Genomic DNA, 17,045 nt, shown 5'->3' on the forward strand with positions numbered 1-17,045 from the left:
GTTGGATGCACCTCAGTTCACTCACTGGAGCACTGATGTGTGACTGTTTAACTGCTGCTGCTTCCTGTCCCAGGGATCCTGAGCTTCAGGAACATGGGAAAGAGCAAGAAAGAGAGCTTTATATGAGGTAAACTTTGACAGTAATAATAAAGGCCAAAGACGAACTTATACTTACACAGTGCTTAACAATTTACAAAGCCCCAGAGAACTCCTATTCATCCTTCAAGGCCCTGCACAAATGTCACCTCTTTTCACAAACCTTCAACTCTCCTAGACAGAACTAATCCTTTCTTCCATACTTGGTAAAACCTCCATTATAGCCCTTACTGCCTTGCAATGGACTAATTTGTGTATGTGTCTCATTTCCTCCATTAAACCATCAGATCCTTGGGGGCAGATCTCTTGTCTCATAATAAAACACATTTCTTTCTGTCCAAAAAAGTAATTTAAATGTTTATTATACATATTTGTCTAATTATAAAAGTAATATTTAGGGTTACAATAAAAATTGTATATACAAAAGTATAAAGAAGAGAATTTAAAGCCTATAATTTCATCACCCAGATAAAACCACTGTTAACATTTTGTGGCTATCTTGAACTTTTTTTAGCATATAGAAAGTCAAATGGGACTCTATAATTCATGTGTTTTATAGTCTGATTTTATCACCTATTCTATTGTGAACACCTTCAAACATCATTGACAATTCTTTAAAAACATCCTTTTAAAGGGCTACGTTATCATTTAATGAGTATGCCATGAGTTACCTAACAATTTCCCCATTGTGGAATATTTCAGTTATTTCCTTCTTTTTATTATTTTACCAATAATGCTGCAATAAATAGCTGTATACATAAATCTTTGTCTGCATCTCTATTTTCCTAAGAAAGATTCCTAGAAATGGAATTTCTAGGTCAACTGTTTTAAACTCTTTAAAGCTTCCTGATGCTCACTGTCAAATTGCTGAGAAAGCAATACCAATTTACAATTTCACCAGTGTAAGAGTGCCCATCTCACCTGACCAACATTATAATCCCATTTGTATCTTTACCAAGTCTGCTGTTTTTTTCACGATGTCTCTTGAGGTGAGTAATTTTTCTTAAACACAGCAGAAATTACACAACCAAACTTAGAATTGTCTTCTTCCAAGACATCAAACGGGGGGGGGGGTATATTTATTTTAACAGTGTTTCTCTGACTTAAACATTTCTATAGTTTTTATTTGAAAATTGGCTACAAAACAAATTCTTCTACATCTAAATTGCAATACATTTCTGTCTTTGGCAATTTTTGATTTTTGACACAGTCAAAAGTCACTTGGAACTCATGGTAAATGAGATGAGGAGGTGCAGCTGGGTTTGGGGCCAGAAATGAGGTGTAATTTTGCAGCAATGAGATTGAAGTATTTTTGTGTCTTGTAAAGGGGAGTCCTACAGGAATTTGGGGCAAAGGTGGCATCATCAGAATAAGGGCCAAGCCTCCCAGCGTGACCACCCTGAAGCTGCTACGCTCAGGTGGAGGTATGACTCTAGCATATACAGTTATGGAACCTCTTCTCGAGACTTCATCGCTACTCTGTGCATAGCCCCAGGGACAGGTGTCAACATATTTCAGAATCGATCTTCTTCCCTCTTCCTTCTCCATCAAGTCTTCTTGGGCCTGATGTGAACTCCAAGGCTGAGACGTTAGAGGGAGGGTGGGACGTGGCATTGCAATGCAAAGAGCCCTCAGACTTCAGTCAGGAAGAAACAAGTCTGACGCCCAGCTCTACCTTTTACCAGCTGTGTGTTAATGGCCTTGTCTGTAAAGAAGGATGCTATTTCACAGGATTGTTAGGAGAAATGGAGAATGTCTATAACCGACACAAACACACAGGTACACGAATGAGCTAATGCTTACTGAGTATCCACCCTCTGCCAAGTACATGCTGTGCTCCTATGCATGTGGCAGACCTTGCTAGTTGGCCATCCAGAAGCCATTTGTTTCTTGCTACCTCACCACAGCTGCCTTGTAGTTAGGGGTGATCATGTGGCCCAGTTCTGGCCAATGAGATTTAGGTGGGACTTTGTGGGGAGTTATTGGGAGAGCTTTTGCTTTTCTGATGAAACAGGACTGCTGAGTCTGAACTGCCCCTCATCCCACATCCCTTCCTGCCTTGAACTTGGAGGTGATGGCTGGGCATCACAGCCATCTTGTAACCAAGATGTAAAGGCCAAAGGAGCATCTCTGGAATTCTTATCATGCCAGAAAACAACTATCTATTCAAGTCACTGTTAGTTATCATTACTTGCAGCTAAAAATATTCCAAAAAACATGCATAAGAAGTGTCCACACATAATAAGTGCTCAATAAAGGGTAGCTGTTAATACATTCACATATAACTCCTCCATCCAGGGAATTAATGATATTAATGATGGTCCCCCCTTATATTTATGTAGCACTTGACAATTTTCAAAAGATTTTCACATCCATTTTGTCATTTGATTCTCACAACTCTGCATGCAAGGAAGGCAACATTTTTTTTTTAAATCAAGACTCCTTTTAATTACAAAGGATGTTTAAGAAGTATTTTAGAATGCTTATATGCTGCACACAGTCTTGTATCCTCCTCTCCTCCCTCGCTCCCTCCCTCTCACTCTTCCTTTCTTCTTTCCTTCCATGTCAGTCCTGGCCTGTTTTTCTCAGACCTGTCCCTCAGTCTTCTGCTCTACTCTGCTCTGTGACATAGGGAGGTTGATCCATGATTCATTCAGGCTATGAATTCAGGCTCTAAGATACTTAACTTCCAGCTGAGTTTAGCCAAAGGGAAGTACTAGTAGGACACTGGGATTGAGTGAATGGGGAAGAGGCAGGGTGTTTCTTCTTCTCCCTGTCTGTCTCAGGTGTCTCTGTGGCTACATGTCCCCCATGGCTCCTGTCAGGGTTCAAGCTTCTGATCAGTGAGTTTCCTGGACCCTGGTGACTCTGCTTCCTCCCTCTGCCCCTTTGGCTGATATGGCAGTGGCTTCCTGTTCTCAAGCTCTGGGATGTCTCTCTGTCCGCTATCCCATCACCTGTGAAACCATTCCACCTCATTAAAGTCCCTCTATTGTAAATACTTGAAATGCCTTCTTTTCCCTCAGTTAGACCTCAGTTATCCCCATTGATCCCCCACACCTTTGTGGGACATTTTCTCAGGGCCAGGCTCCAAGGAAGATGCACAGGCCAAGAAGCAGTCCCAGTATAAGGAGGGAAGTGAAAAGCCTGCGAGTATGCCAGGCTCTGCTGAGACATCCCCCAACCCAGCAGAACTTACCTGTAGGTTCTGCCATGGCCTGAGCTTCCTCCTACCTGAGGTAGGCCCAAGACAACATGCAGGACGCTTGTTATGTCCCCTTCACTGCCCACCTCTTGGGCGGGTTTGGAGATGCTTCTGGATGGTGCAGGAAATGCTTACTGGCTTCCACATCTTCCTGGCCAAATGGTCCTACCAGGGCCTCTCAGGCTTAGGAGAGCCTGGCTTTCCTGCTTGCTTTCTACTTCCTCTCCTTCTCCCCCAAACAGCCTTACATAGGAAGCAGGAGGAATCTTTTTTAGAGTATTTGCTTCAGCAAAATGCCAGCAAAAATTGTTCATAAAAGCTGACAATGTTACCCCTATAATCCTAAGCACTCTGGGAGGCTGAAGTGAGAGGATTGCTTGAGGCCAGGAGTTCAAGACCAGCCTGGGCAACATAGTGAGACCCTGTTTCTAAAAAATTAAAAAAAAAAAATTAGCCAGGTATGGTGGTATGTGGCTGTAGTACTAGTACTTGGGAGGCTAAGGCAGGATGATCACTTAAGCCCAGGAGTTTGAGGCTGCAGTGAGCTATCATCTTGCCACTGCACTCCAGCCTGAGTGATAGAGCAAGACCCTGTCTCAAAAAAAAAAAAAAAAAAAAAAAAGGTCTGCAGTGACAAGGGACAGATTACCGAAAGGGATGTTAACTATGATGAAAGCAGCTTTTTCATCAGCAACAATGGAAACCAGAAGGCGGTAGGATAATATCTTCAAAATGTGGAAATAAAATAAATCTCAAACCAGAATCTGTACACAGTTAAATTAGTGAGAGCCAAACTTTGATTTTCAGACAAGTAAAGACAATGAGTTTACCTCATACAAACTCTTGCTGAAAGTACATTAATAGATAAACTTCAATAAGAAGAAAAGTGGATCCTGAAAGAAGTGAGATATAAGGAGTGGGATATGAGTGACGCACTGACAGGAGCTGACATCAGCCCAGAGAGAAGACTTAAAATTTTAGGAGTTTTGAGAACTGATTATTAGACACAGTCTTATCAAAAATTAAATTATATAAACCTGCAATTAAATGAATCATTTAAAACTGAAGTCCCCAAACCTTGGTGCCGCTCTGAGGCCTGTTGGGAACCAGGCTGCTGAGCTCAGTGCCCCTACTCCCACCTTGTCACCATGCGTGGAAAAATTGTCTTCCATGAAACTTAGGAAATGGGCTCCCTCCCAACCCCCCTGGAAAAATTGTCTTCCATGACACCAGTCCCTGGTGCCAAAAAAGTTGGGGACCACTGATTTAAAATATAAAGGTAAAAAAATCCTCACAATGCATCACTTCTTAATTATTTTACCACATTGCGCTATTATCTATGCTCTTGAGGTTATTTATATCTCTTATATTTACATGGTAAAAATACTATAGAATAGTGTGCTACTGTTCATCTCTTCCCAACCTTACATTCAATGATGTCACATGGGGAACGTGAGTATTTATACTCTAGAAATCAAGAAATGCTACAAAGTAGAGATCCCCAACCCCTACCAAGTTAAGAACTGGTTGTTAAATATTTGCCAGCACACCGCGGAATACAAAAAGTAATGAATTACTTATTAGTATCACTCCTAGGTATGTACCCCAGAGAACTGAAAACAGGTGTGTAAACAAGACTTGTGCATACATGTTTACAGCAGCACTTGTCACAATAGTCAAAAGATGGAAACAATCCATTACGTAGTAAGAGATTTAAATAAAACAAAACAAAAAAAGGTAGAAACAATTCAAATGTGCATCAATGGATAAATGAATAAACTAAATGTGGTACATAAATACAATGAGATATCATGGACCCCCAAAAAGAAATTAAGTGCTGATACATGCTATCATACAGATGAACCTTGAAAACATGCTAAGTTAAAGAAGCCAGACACAAAAGGCCACATATTGTATGATTCCATTTATATGAAATTTACAGAATAGGCAAATCCATTGAGAAAGAAAGTTGATTGATGGTTGCCAGGGGCTGGGGATAAGAGGGAATGGGGAGTGCCTGCTTGCTGGGTACAGGGTTCCTTTTGGAGTGACGAAAATGCTCTGGAACTAGATAGTGGTAATGATTGCACAACGTTGTGAATGTGCTAAGTGCCACTGAAATGTACACTTTAAAGTGGCTAAAATGGTGAATTTTGTTACGTCAATTTTACCACCATGACAAAAAACAATTACCATAAAAGTCCCTTCTTTAATTCATCCATCAAACATTTATTGAGCAGTTCCAGGCCAGATTCATTCTGGATGCAGGGAACAAAGGGACGAATCAGATGTGGTTTTGGCATTTGAGTTCATGGGCTGTTAGGGGAGAAAAAACATCCTGCAAACAATGAAGTTAAATGCTGCAGTTTTCGTGACCTAAGAATGTGCATTGTACACTGGGGTGGCTGCTTCCTAAATGGGGGTAGTGGGGGGAGGAGGAGAAGAGCAATGGTAAGGCTGAGGCTTGAGTGCTGAGCAGGACTTTGCCAGGTGGATGGCAGCACAGGGAGGGGTTCCAGCAGAGGGTGGGGCTTGATTGAGCAAGCTCAAAAAGTTGGTGTCCAAAAGTCTCCAGTTTTCAGCCAACCACAAGCCAGAGAGCACATGTGCAGTGTAGGGGATGGACTCCAGTGAGAGGTGGGTGACCACTCCTGTCCAGTCGCAGTAGGTGACAGTAAGAAATGTTAGGGGAATGGTGAGGACCTGCCAGGATGTGAGGGTCAAAGAAAATGTGATTCCAAGATCGGGCCAGTTGGTGGGTTGTGGATACTGCCCATCCTTAAAGGAAGCCTGCAGGACATTATGTTCTCAGAAGACAGCAAACTAGAATAGAATATTCAACCCCCTTACACGATCCCCCTTGCCCCATCTATGTATTCTACAATTTTTAATTTAATTTTTTTGCATTGAAACCTACTTCCCTTTTCCTTGGGCTTCCTCTGTTTTCCTGTTTGAAATATATGTTACTATGGCAATGTCATGGCACAGGACAGCGGCATTTACAAGTGAAGTGTAAAGAATTTTCAGAACATCTAGAAACACAAGACTGGGGTTTAGGGATATAAGCCCTAATTATGTGATAGTGTTCATGACTTCAGACACTGTGTCATGAATATAAACACACTCGGAAATTTGAGACAGCACAGAGGAGATAGTTGAGAGCTTTATTAGGATTTATGTGCCCAGATTTTAAAAAATGTATATAAGAAATATTAAAAACACAAAACATAACACACTACTTGGGAAGAACATCTGGAAAAAAACGAATGACAGAATGCCAACATTTACTTATGAATACACACCTCTGGAAGGACCAAGGGACCTGGACACTCCAGGGAAATTTGGAAACACTCTCTGCACCACTTTCTATGCTATAAATATGTTCCTTAAAAATTGTATATAAACGAACTGTTGGTAAATCATTTGTTAAATGCAAAGGTGAGGACTATTTTAAAGATATCTTAAGAATGTACATTTTGTAATAGTAAAGGAAATTATTACCAACAGAGTAATAGAAAAAACTCACTGGATTGAGTGAGGGTCAAGGTCCTTCATTATTTTTCTGGCTTTGGCACCAACTAGATGGTGTGATTCAAGAAAAGTCAATCAACCTCCCTGGGCCAATTTCCTCATCTAATCTGGGTTGTAATTCTGAATTTTCACTTATTAGGTTCTTAATGTAAGGGATAAGGGGTACTGGTCCACAGCTTAAAGTCCAGTTTCTTCTGAGAGATATTAATGATATTCTACACTGAATCATTGACAGAGTTGAAGGCCCTTTTACATAAGAGGAGCTGCAGTTACCATCATAATGTGTGTTTTGCATCTTCATAGCCTACTTCCTCATTTTCACAATCACCCTAAGTGTGATGATTCCAACTCTTTGTTCCAAATTCTTTACCAAGAGCTTGTTCTAGACCTGTCTTCTGGGAAAAACTGACAGTCTAAGGTAGGAACCCATTCTTGGTGCTCCTCCCACCTCTGGCCCTTCCCCTATCCCACAAATCTGGGCACTGCCTAGAGGCAAGGGCAGTACCCTCAGTGCATAGTATATGCCCAGGCCCCAAAAAGGAATTCAGTAAATGACTGTTCACTGGATGTTTCTGAAGGAGGAAGCTAAGGCAACAGATGGGTCTGGTGAAAGACCCAAACCCTAGAGATAAACTTCTGGCCGCTTCTTTAAACATTTTTGAACCTTCCAAATCTGCTACAATGGGCAAAAATATGAACAAACCACAAGCCTTAAACCCTCCTTTTCCTGGCTTTTTGTTAATTCCCTGGTCTCTCATAAACAACATGGTACCTAGTTTCCTTCTAGTACTGCAAACTTTGCTCAGTACTCCAATGTTTGGCACAGGGCATAGGGCACCCATCCTTTCTTAAAGAGAAACAGCCATTTCAGTCTTTTAGTCTGTTTTGCTTAAACAGTAATGACACTATGCATTTGCTTTTGTGGACCTAACACACCTGCCATCCAGCCCCAGGGAAAGACTCTTGCCAACGGGCTCCAGAAAAGGCAACACTTTGATTAATCTGCCATTCAGGAAGTACAAAACACAACCCTAAGAATTCTTTTGTCTTCTTAAGCACAAACAGGTTTAGGCCTTATTAACTGGCAAGAGATAGAAGGCAATGAATGAGTCAGGCTTTTTGGCTGATTACTACCATTTTGTAAAATAATTCAGGAGCTGTTAGTGAGACTAAAGAAGCAAAGAAAATTACTATCTATTGAGCACTTGTAAAATAATTCAGGAGCTGTTAGTGAGACTAAAGAAGCAAAGAAAATTACTATCTATTGAGCACTTATTACGTGCCAGGTCTTGTGCTGTGTACCTCATATACATTATTTAATGTGAGCCTCACATCTAATAATCACAGTCTAACATACTATATTTTTACTCATTTATCCTATTTCTGTTTCCCTCACTTAAATGTATGTTCACGAGGAGAAACTTTTTTTGGTCTTGTTTATTGTTATATCCTGTGTCTGGAACAGTGTCAGACACATATAAGCACTCAATAAATATTTGTTTGAATGAAAAAAATAAACAACTCCATGAGATAGATGGTATTGTTTTTCTTTTACAGATGAATAAAAGAATACCACAGAGGGTACAAATGAACCGCTCAAAGTCACATAGCTAGTGAAGGAGGCAGAAATAAAACCTCGTCTCACCTTTTGTTCTTTCTATAGACCAAGGGTGTTACACTTAGATTTTAAAGAACTCTTCCAGCTTTGCAACTATCTGATCTACATCCCTGTAAAAATGTATTTACCTTGTGCACTCATTTGAAGGTTTAAAATTTCATTGAGGAGATATATTTCACATTTCAATAATAATCATTTTACTAAAGCAACAATTAAGTACACATTTTCCCAACATAACAATTTCATCTATGGATAGGCATTAGCTACATCATTTTTCACTTTAAAATCCCACGTGATTACTCTTCAGACATAAATAAAAAGTACAGAAATTCTGGATGTCAACAAAATAACATCTGCAAACCTTAAGAGTTTAGTAAGTTATAACATTAAGATAACTAATGATGTGTGTGTAGTATTCTCAATGTAGAATACCAAATATTCCAGTGTACATCTGAGTCACCTGAGTGTCCCAGTGTGGGGGCGAGGTAGACTTGGTACATTGAAAGCCATTCCTATACTAAAGAAATTATACAGAAGGCTCAACAATTCTTCAGAGAATCAGCTATAATAAAATCTGTCTCGAGAATTCATTTTGTGTGAGAACGTGAGAGTGAAATCCAAAGGTGGTTAATTTTACCCAGGAGAGTATTTCATATCCTTTCCCATTTGTCAGAATGTACTTGATTTATAAGTACTCTTTTACCTACCTAGAACTACATAACAGAAGCATGCCATTCGTGGTGTCTCCTCTAACCACTGTGTTTTTTTGTAGGGATTCTGGTCACATCCCCTTCTCCTCTGGGGCAGGTGCCTTCCCTTCTGTCCCACTCCCACTGCCAACACAGGATCATACGGCCTCCACACTGACCCAACCAGTTAATTGTGGGGTCAAACTAGTGATTTGGCCTCCATCTCTCCACCGCCACCTTTTGGGACTACTGTTTTTTACTGACAATTAAAGTAATAATATTTTGGAGAAATATTTTTTTAAAACCATAAAAACTAGGAAAATTTTAAAAAACACCCACAATCTAACCACTTAGAGTTAGCATAAGCTTTCTAGTCATTTAAAAAACAATTTTGTATATCACTCCTTTCACTTATAAGCATTTTGCCATGCTGTTAAATACTCTCCAGAAACATTAATTATAATGACTGTACAACAGTCTATTGCATAGTCATATTGCAATTTATTTAACCAATTTTCTACTGTTGGACTTTAAGATTGTTAAACATTAATTTTGCCCACATTTTAGACTATTTCTTTAGGACGGATTCCCAGAAGTGGAATTAGAGGATCAGAGGATATAAACATTTTTTAAGCTCCTGATAGATACTGCCAAATTGCTTTTCAGAAAGCTGTTGCCAATTTATACTTCCAACACTGCCAGTGTGTTTCTCTACCAATATAGATCTGTCTAAAGGATAATAAAATTTAAGTGAAACATACAGTTTTCAAATTATTAATGTAGTTGGAGAGGGATTCAAGACCACAGCACAAAGGCATGTAGCAAAGGTCATACCTATTTCCAGGTATGCAGTTAACAATGAGTTAGTGTGAGCACATGGAACAAAATTGTGCAAGAGTGAAGAGTAATGTAATTAGATTTCAGACTGCCAAATCCAAAGACTGTGTCTATTTTGCCCACTGCTGTATCCCAGTACACAGGACAGTGCCTGGCACATACAGCCACTCAATAAATTTTTTTTGAGTGAATTAACACAGCATATTCTTTCAGATGCAATCTTTCAGCTGCTGTAGGGTTTAGTCACTCCTGGATTCATGGGAAACATGATTGGCTCGATCAGATACTCTTGTAAAGGTCTATTCAATCCTGAGATTCTATTACAATTCTGGAAAATCAGTTTAACTAAAGATGACACATTAAAGTTCTCTCTAGGGGAAAAACAAACATACTCCCCTAAGAGGAAATACCTCGGCATCAGTTCCAAGATGCAAATATTTGCAAGCGTGCAAGAAAATATACTTCAGGGAGTTTTGTCATCTCCATAAGTGTACACTTTAATAGCTGGTAACATAAACTTGTTCAAATGGTGTCCACGGTCAAGGCAGTTTTTAGAACTACCTTCAGTTCATTCTATTATTGCAAGTTGCAACTTGGCATCATTTTCAGTATTGCCAAAATTGCTTTTGAGATACCACATGGGAATAATATAGGTGGTAGTTTACATAATGTCATTTTTAGTGAAAAATAGCACAAAATTCATTTTGTGAATCTGAACATAGTCAAGGGAAAATAGTCAGTCATTCAGCTCTAGTTTATTCTCCTGGTCCCATAAAGATTCTCTCCAATATTTCATAATTTCTATACAGTAAATTGTCAGACACTGCCAGATCAATGTGGCATTAACAATGTTAATGATAGAAAACAATCACCTGTCATTTTTATATACATACTTTATATACACTAGACCAGAGATTGCCAATCTATGGCCATGGGCAAAATCTGGCCTGCCACCTGTTTTACTATAGTCTGCAAGCTAAGTATTTTTTTTTATGGTTGAAAAAAATCAAAATATTATTTTGTAAAAATTATAAGAAATTCAAATTCCAGTAGACATTTATAAAATTTTATTAGAACACAGCCATGCTCATCTATTTCCATATTAGCTATGTCTGCTTTTGCATTAAAATGTTGAGTAGTTGCAACAGACACCATATGGCCCACAAAGCCTAAGACTTTACAGAAATCTGCTGACCCCTGGGCTAGATCCAGGTGGGTCCTTGGAGGTATTGAAGTTCCTCACTATAGATTTTTTCTTTCTAGATATTAATACTGGGTGAAGGGTGATACAACTGAGACAGAATTTGCAAGGCCCTGGTAAGGCAGAGACTACAGAACATAAATACACAAGGGTTGCCCCAGATAGGATATAAACACCAGGTAAAATCTGGGAGGGCTTATCCAACTGAAGCAGTTGGAGAATGCAGGGTAACATACAATTCAGCAGTAAAGGTAGCCACTTACTAATTAAGCCACATGGGACCCAGGTGAGATCCAATCCCAAGGAGCCTGGTGAAACTTGGGGGAGGTGTCTGAAAATAGCAGGCAAGCTGAGCAGTATATGTGATACAGTGACAGACAATTCCCCAGTAGTGCCCTACTCCTTTACTAGGTGTCCTCAAGTCATTTAGCACCCAAATTTAGCCAAGCATCTCCAAAGACAAGTCTGGACTTTGACTAAGAAATAGATCTAGAAGAAAGATTCTGGAAAGTAGGCCCTGGCTAAATATTCTTCCCAAATAATGGGAACATTTCAATGATTCAGAGTCGGGGGCAGAATTCAGAAGACTGCAGAACCATCCACATGTTTTTCTAAGTCAAAAATTCAGTGAACATTTTATTCTTTCCCTTTTTGATCATTACCAATGGTACACATGGAGCAAGGTGGGGTGGCGTCATGGGGGGCAGAATTAGATAAAATCAATGATAGCCAGGCATAATGGCACACACCTGTAGTCCCAGCTATTCAGAAGGCTGAGGCAGGAGGATTGCTTGAGCCCAGGAGTTCAGGGTTGCAGTGAGCTATGACTAGCCTGGGCAACAGCAAGATCTCGTTTCATTCATTCATTCATAAATAAATAAATAAATAAATCATTGACCTCATTTCATTCATTCATTCATTTGTAAATCAATCAATCATTCAATCAATCATTGATATGATGATCTACCCTAGAAGGTGTCTATTCCTCCTGGACTTTCAGCTGTGGCATAAAACATTCCACGTGGATTTTGAACCAGAATGGGGATGAGGGTGAGGGTGGGGAGGAAGGTCACCCCGAAAGCTGGAGATTCACTGACTAATTCTGGTAAGCTTGAGGATGATGGTCAAGGTTTGCAGAAGCCCACAGACAGCCAGGCTTGATCTCCTGTGGTTAGGTAGAGTTTCTCCTGCTAGGGAAAATACAGTTGCTAGGAGAATGGGATTTGGATATTACAGCTCTGAAAAAGTTTCATGACTCTGAGTACCAGAGGTAACCAATTGCTTCCCTGAGAAACTGGTAACACTGGTTGTCTCTGAGGAGCAGAAATGATAGCAGCTAAGGGAGGGAGGGAGCTCCTCCCCCATATCCCTCTTAAAAAACAAAAACAAGAATACATCATCCCCCTCATCTCCCCACCCTACTTTGTGGGGATAGAAAGGCAACCTGGGGCCAGGGCTGGAGCAGACAACTTCCTTACTCAATAGCTAAAGTAGGGGGCTAGAAGAAGGATCCAAAAATCAGAGAAGAGTTGCAAGTTGAGTGGAAAACCATGACCCAAAGGGCAATTCAAGGATCAGCACACCAAAGTTGCCAAAAGCAGCCATTGCAGGTGTGTTCCAGGACCAGAAAACAAAACACCAGGGAAATAGCGGAGCAAGAGCAAACTGGTGAATAAATTGAGAGGTGTCTGAGAAGAGCCAATGACAAGAGCCTGGGTGTGATGCATGGCTGGATCTGTGAGACTCTAAGACCAGGAGCTCAAGAGTCCTGAGCAGCAAGGCGCAGGCCAGGGCAAAACTTGGATGAGCAATAAAATGGACTTGGTGGATAGACACATAAGCAGTGCCTTCTATAAGTTCTTACACAGCAACTCTCCTGTTTGGAGATTCTTCTAAATCATGCTCCTTAGCCTTGGGGTTTAGTGATTCTGAGCAGCAGCTATGTGTGCATGGTTTGTTCTGGATGAGTATTAGGGCAATAATTTTACTTTCCAAAAATCTGAGGCATCCTATAATCATTGAATATTTTCTGGGAAGCTCTGCAAATGGGCAATGGAGTTCAGGCAGTAGTTCAACATGACTACTACCCAGCACATGATCTAAGGCAATAAATTAAGTCCTTTTCATTACAGCCACTTGGAAGAATTTGAATTCACATTCCTGATTACCTGCTTCTGGTTGTCCTGTGTCTAAATCCTGTCTGGGCCAATGCTGCTTCTGGTACCCTAGACTCCAGCATGGTTCTTAGTCCAGCATCATACTGGCATGGTCACTCCAGCCCTGTTCACGGGACTGGAATAAAATCCAGAAATAAATATTCTTAGGACTTCTGTGTTATAATATGTTGGAGACAATGCTTGTAGGTATTGTGGCATCCTGGCCTGGCCTTGCGGACATATAAGTCCGCAACAATTACGAGTGGGCCCAGAAAAGGTTAATATCAGGTTAAGCAATAAAGTTACAACAGCTAGTGGTGCGGGCTTTGATCCTGAAGTGCCGCGTCCCTAATGGCAAGTACTTGTGGGCAACCCAGAGTCTGGTCTGATCTAGGAAGACTTAATGGTCCTGAAATAGAATGTCAAGAAATTGCTAAATAGGTGGATGGAAGTCTATATGCTGTTGTTTGGTTTAAGAGTGTTCTTAGGCTCTGACTCAGGGGGATGGGCAGGACATGGACATTGTATATAACCTGAACTTATGTACCCCCATGATGAGCTGAAATAAAAAAAAAAAAAAGAGTGTTCTTATACAATATTTCTTCTTTGTGCAATGTCTAGCTTTCAGGGTGCCTCAAAACTGACAGGTGTTAATGGGAAACTTGTAATTTTTCAAAGGGAGTAGAGTCAGTGAAAGAACAGAACTAAAAGTATATTGAATAATAAGTGTTGGGCCTCTATTATCAACCAATATGGTTTGCTTCCTTACAAGTTAAACAAGAGGATCTTTTATGTGTAAAAATCCTTGCATAAAACAAAGACACTGGTCAAGGTTGTGAAATTCTGTTTCCAAAACACTGGCCCCCTCCATCCGTGCTAAGTATTCTGTTTCCAGACTATTTGGTATTACTTGTAACCCACTTGGGAAAAGTCCCATTTCATAAATCCTGGCAGAGAGGCAGGAACAGAAGAGACAGAGTTTAAACTTGTGAGAGACGGCTTTTGGGGGTCTGACTAGAAAATTAGATAATCAAATAAATCAGTTATTATAAACCTATTCACAGACTCAGAGAAGCAATTTATAAACTACTGGCATAGAGTTTGAGGCAGAGGAGAGGAAGCAAATTACCCCAAATTGTTCATCTTCTGCAAGACTATTTTAGACTTTTTTATTTTAGCCAATAGTGTCATCATTTTCCACTGATAAGGTTCAAAGCCTCATGCTGTTCCATCTGCCTGGGAAACTCCCTAATTTCATAGCTCCTTGTCTCACCCTTCCTCACAGATCCAGTTCAAGAACCACCTCATTTATAAAGCCCATCAGCCATTGATGATCTTGTTTCATAACTTCACATTGTCAGCCGGGCATGGTGGCTCACACCTGTAATCCTAGCACTTTGGGAGACTGAGATGGGAAAATCGCTTGACCCCAGGAGTTCAAGACCTGCCTGATCAAGAAACTTGATCTTTACAAAAAATAGAAAAATTAGTGAAGCATGATGGCACACATCTGTAGTCCCAAGCTATTCAGGAGGCTGAGGCAGGAGGATCCCTTGAGCCCAGATTTGAGGCTGCAGTGAGCTATGATGATACCACTGCACTCTAGCTTGAGTGACAGAGCAAGATCCTGACTCATAAAAGAAAAACCCCACAACCTCACATTGTCAATGCCCAGCAGTGTTCTAAAAATAGCAAGTTCTCAAAACACATCTACAAATTCGCATCAGTTAGTAAAAACAAGCTGCTGTGTGGGAATCAGCACATAGACAGCAGCTCCCTTAGTTCAGAGTCTAGAGAGTCACCTGGTCTTCCTCCCTACACATCACAGCCTAGGCCTGGATCCCTGGTTTTTATTTTCTAGGACCAGATCCTCCTCTTCCAGCAGAGGGGATACTAAAATGAGTGGAGGTCCAAAGCAGACGACTAAAATGAAACAAATCCAGCCCTTCTGTGAGGCATAGATCTGTGAGAAGATCAGCACTGGTGGTCAACCCCTGACTTCCAAGGGGCTCCCACTGAGTTATCTGAGCCAGATCAGCCCTTAGGCCCAGCATAGCTCAATATGTCAGCATGCCACTGCCTTCTGTACCATACCTCAGGCCCTGACTGTGCAGCAGGCTAAAACTGTAAGTCTTCTTTTGGGGTCCTCCAAGAAGAGCATGCCTCCCTGGGCACAGAGATACAGATGCCAGGAGATCCTGTTCCCACTTCTCACTGGCAGAATCTTGAGAACAAAGGAACAGGACAGCCACAGCAAGCTAAGCTCTGGGCAGTGAAAAGATCCACAATTGTTAGGCAAAAGAAATCACAAACGTGCAAGTACCAGAAGTCAACAGCCAAAAGTTCCTCAAAGTTGTGAAGAACAGCAAGGAATTACGGTCCAATAGTCCAGCAAAGAGTAACTAGGAGGGCCTTGACACCTAGGGAGAAGTGGTAAAGACTGAGAACAGGTGAGCAGCAAAGGGTGCCTAGCAGTGAGGTAGCTCCCTAGTTCCGGTTCAGCTACCTCTCACCACGGTGTGAACCAATCCTGAGCTACCCTGGTGGGAAGGCTCGTTGAAGATGAGGCCTGCAGAAGCTGGCTGGCAGGGTGGTGGATTCTGGGATGGGATACAGGCAGGGGCATTTCCCCACCAGCTTCGCCCTGTTGATTCCGTGTTTCAGAACTTGTTACCTTTTTCCTCACACACAAACTATTTTTCCTAGTTTCCTTTGAAAGATCAGACCTGAAGTCAAGTTTTCCAGGTTTAGGCTCATCGTTCAAAATACTGGAGATAACTTTTGCAGAAACTTTCCTCATGTTCAAGTTTTCTTTCAGAATCAGTCTAACAGTTTCTTTATCTAAATTTAATTCTTCAGCCATCATCCTCACCGTTAACTGCCTGTTTGAACAAACCAAGTCCTTGACCTTCTGGATGTTTTCATCGGTCCGGTGGGTCACTGGACGACCACTTCGGGCATCATCTCGAACATCTTCCCGCCCTTCTTTAAACCTTTTGTGCCAGTCAAAAACTCTGGCCCTTGACATGACTTCATCCCCATAAGCTTCTTTTAAAAGATGGTGGGTCTCACTTGCAGACTTGTTCAATTTCACGCAAAATTTGATACTAATCCTTTGTTCTAAATAGCGGTCACTCATTTTGGCAATGAACAACACAAGAAGGTTAACAGGCCACGACTGTAGGGGGGAAGACAGAGACAAATCTCTATGGGGTTGCAGGCATAATCTTGTCGCTATTCTTGCTCTTCTAGAAGCTTCACCAGGAAAGAGTAACTGCTTTTCTGAGTTTTCACCCCTCGGCTTCCAGTCGGGCTGGGGAGACCCGTTCTGGGACGCTAACAGGGAAAAATTAAATCTACAACACGCGTTTGTGTTCAACCAGTGCACGCAGATCTGCCCGGAGTTTGCAAATCAGTCACCAAGGTCATCTCGATTCCGTGGCCCTCAAGAGTCTACGACGGTTTCTGCAATAAAGGCCTAAGTGGTGGCAACATAAGCAAGCAAGGAGAGATGCATCGGTGGTGTAACGTGCAAGCTCGCCTCAAATGTGCAAAACCCGCGCACGCCAGACCTACCGGAGCAGCCTGGGGCTCGCCGGCCCTGGAGTCCCGGGGACAGGCCCGCATGCGCAATTCCCTCTCCTCGAGGGTGAGGCTTTGCGCAGTCGCAATGCGGCAGCCCGTGCCAGGCCCCGCCTCTGCCTCGCCACAC

The 17,045-nt window shown here is 41.4% G+C and overlaps 1 protein-coding gene across 1 annotated transcript; it reads right to left on the reverse strand.

Moving 5' to 3' along the window:
* Positions 1-14,912: 14,912 nt before the first annotated feature.
* On the reverse strand, positions 14,913-16,939 carry GVQW3 (GVQW motif containing 3). Its single transcript, XM_045557318.1, has one exon. The coding sequence runs from the start codon at positions 16,470-16,472 to the stop codon at positions 15,843-15,845; it is 630 nt and encodes a 209-aa protein (XP_045413274.1). The 5' UTR covers positions 16,473-16,939; the 3' UTR covers positions 14,913-15,842.
* Between the last annotated feature and the right edge of the window lie 106 nt (positions 16,940-17,045).

This window comes from Lemur catta, chromosome 7 (assembly GCF_020740605.2).
Source record: "Lemur catta isolate mLemCat1 chromosome 7, mLemCat1.pri, whole genome shotgun sequence".
NCBI classification, from domain to species: Eukaryota; Metazoa; Chordata; class Mammalia; order Primates; family Lemuridae; genus Lemur; species Lemur catta.

What these genes read in the sequence shown, in the direction of transcription:
- GVQW3 (XM_045557318.1), bottom strand. Translation starts at nt 16,472, where the DNA reads ATGAGTGACCGCTATTTAGAACAAAGGATTAGTATCAAATTTTGCGTG.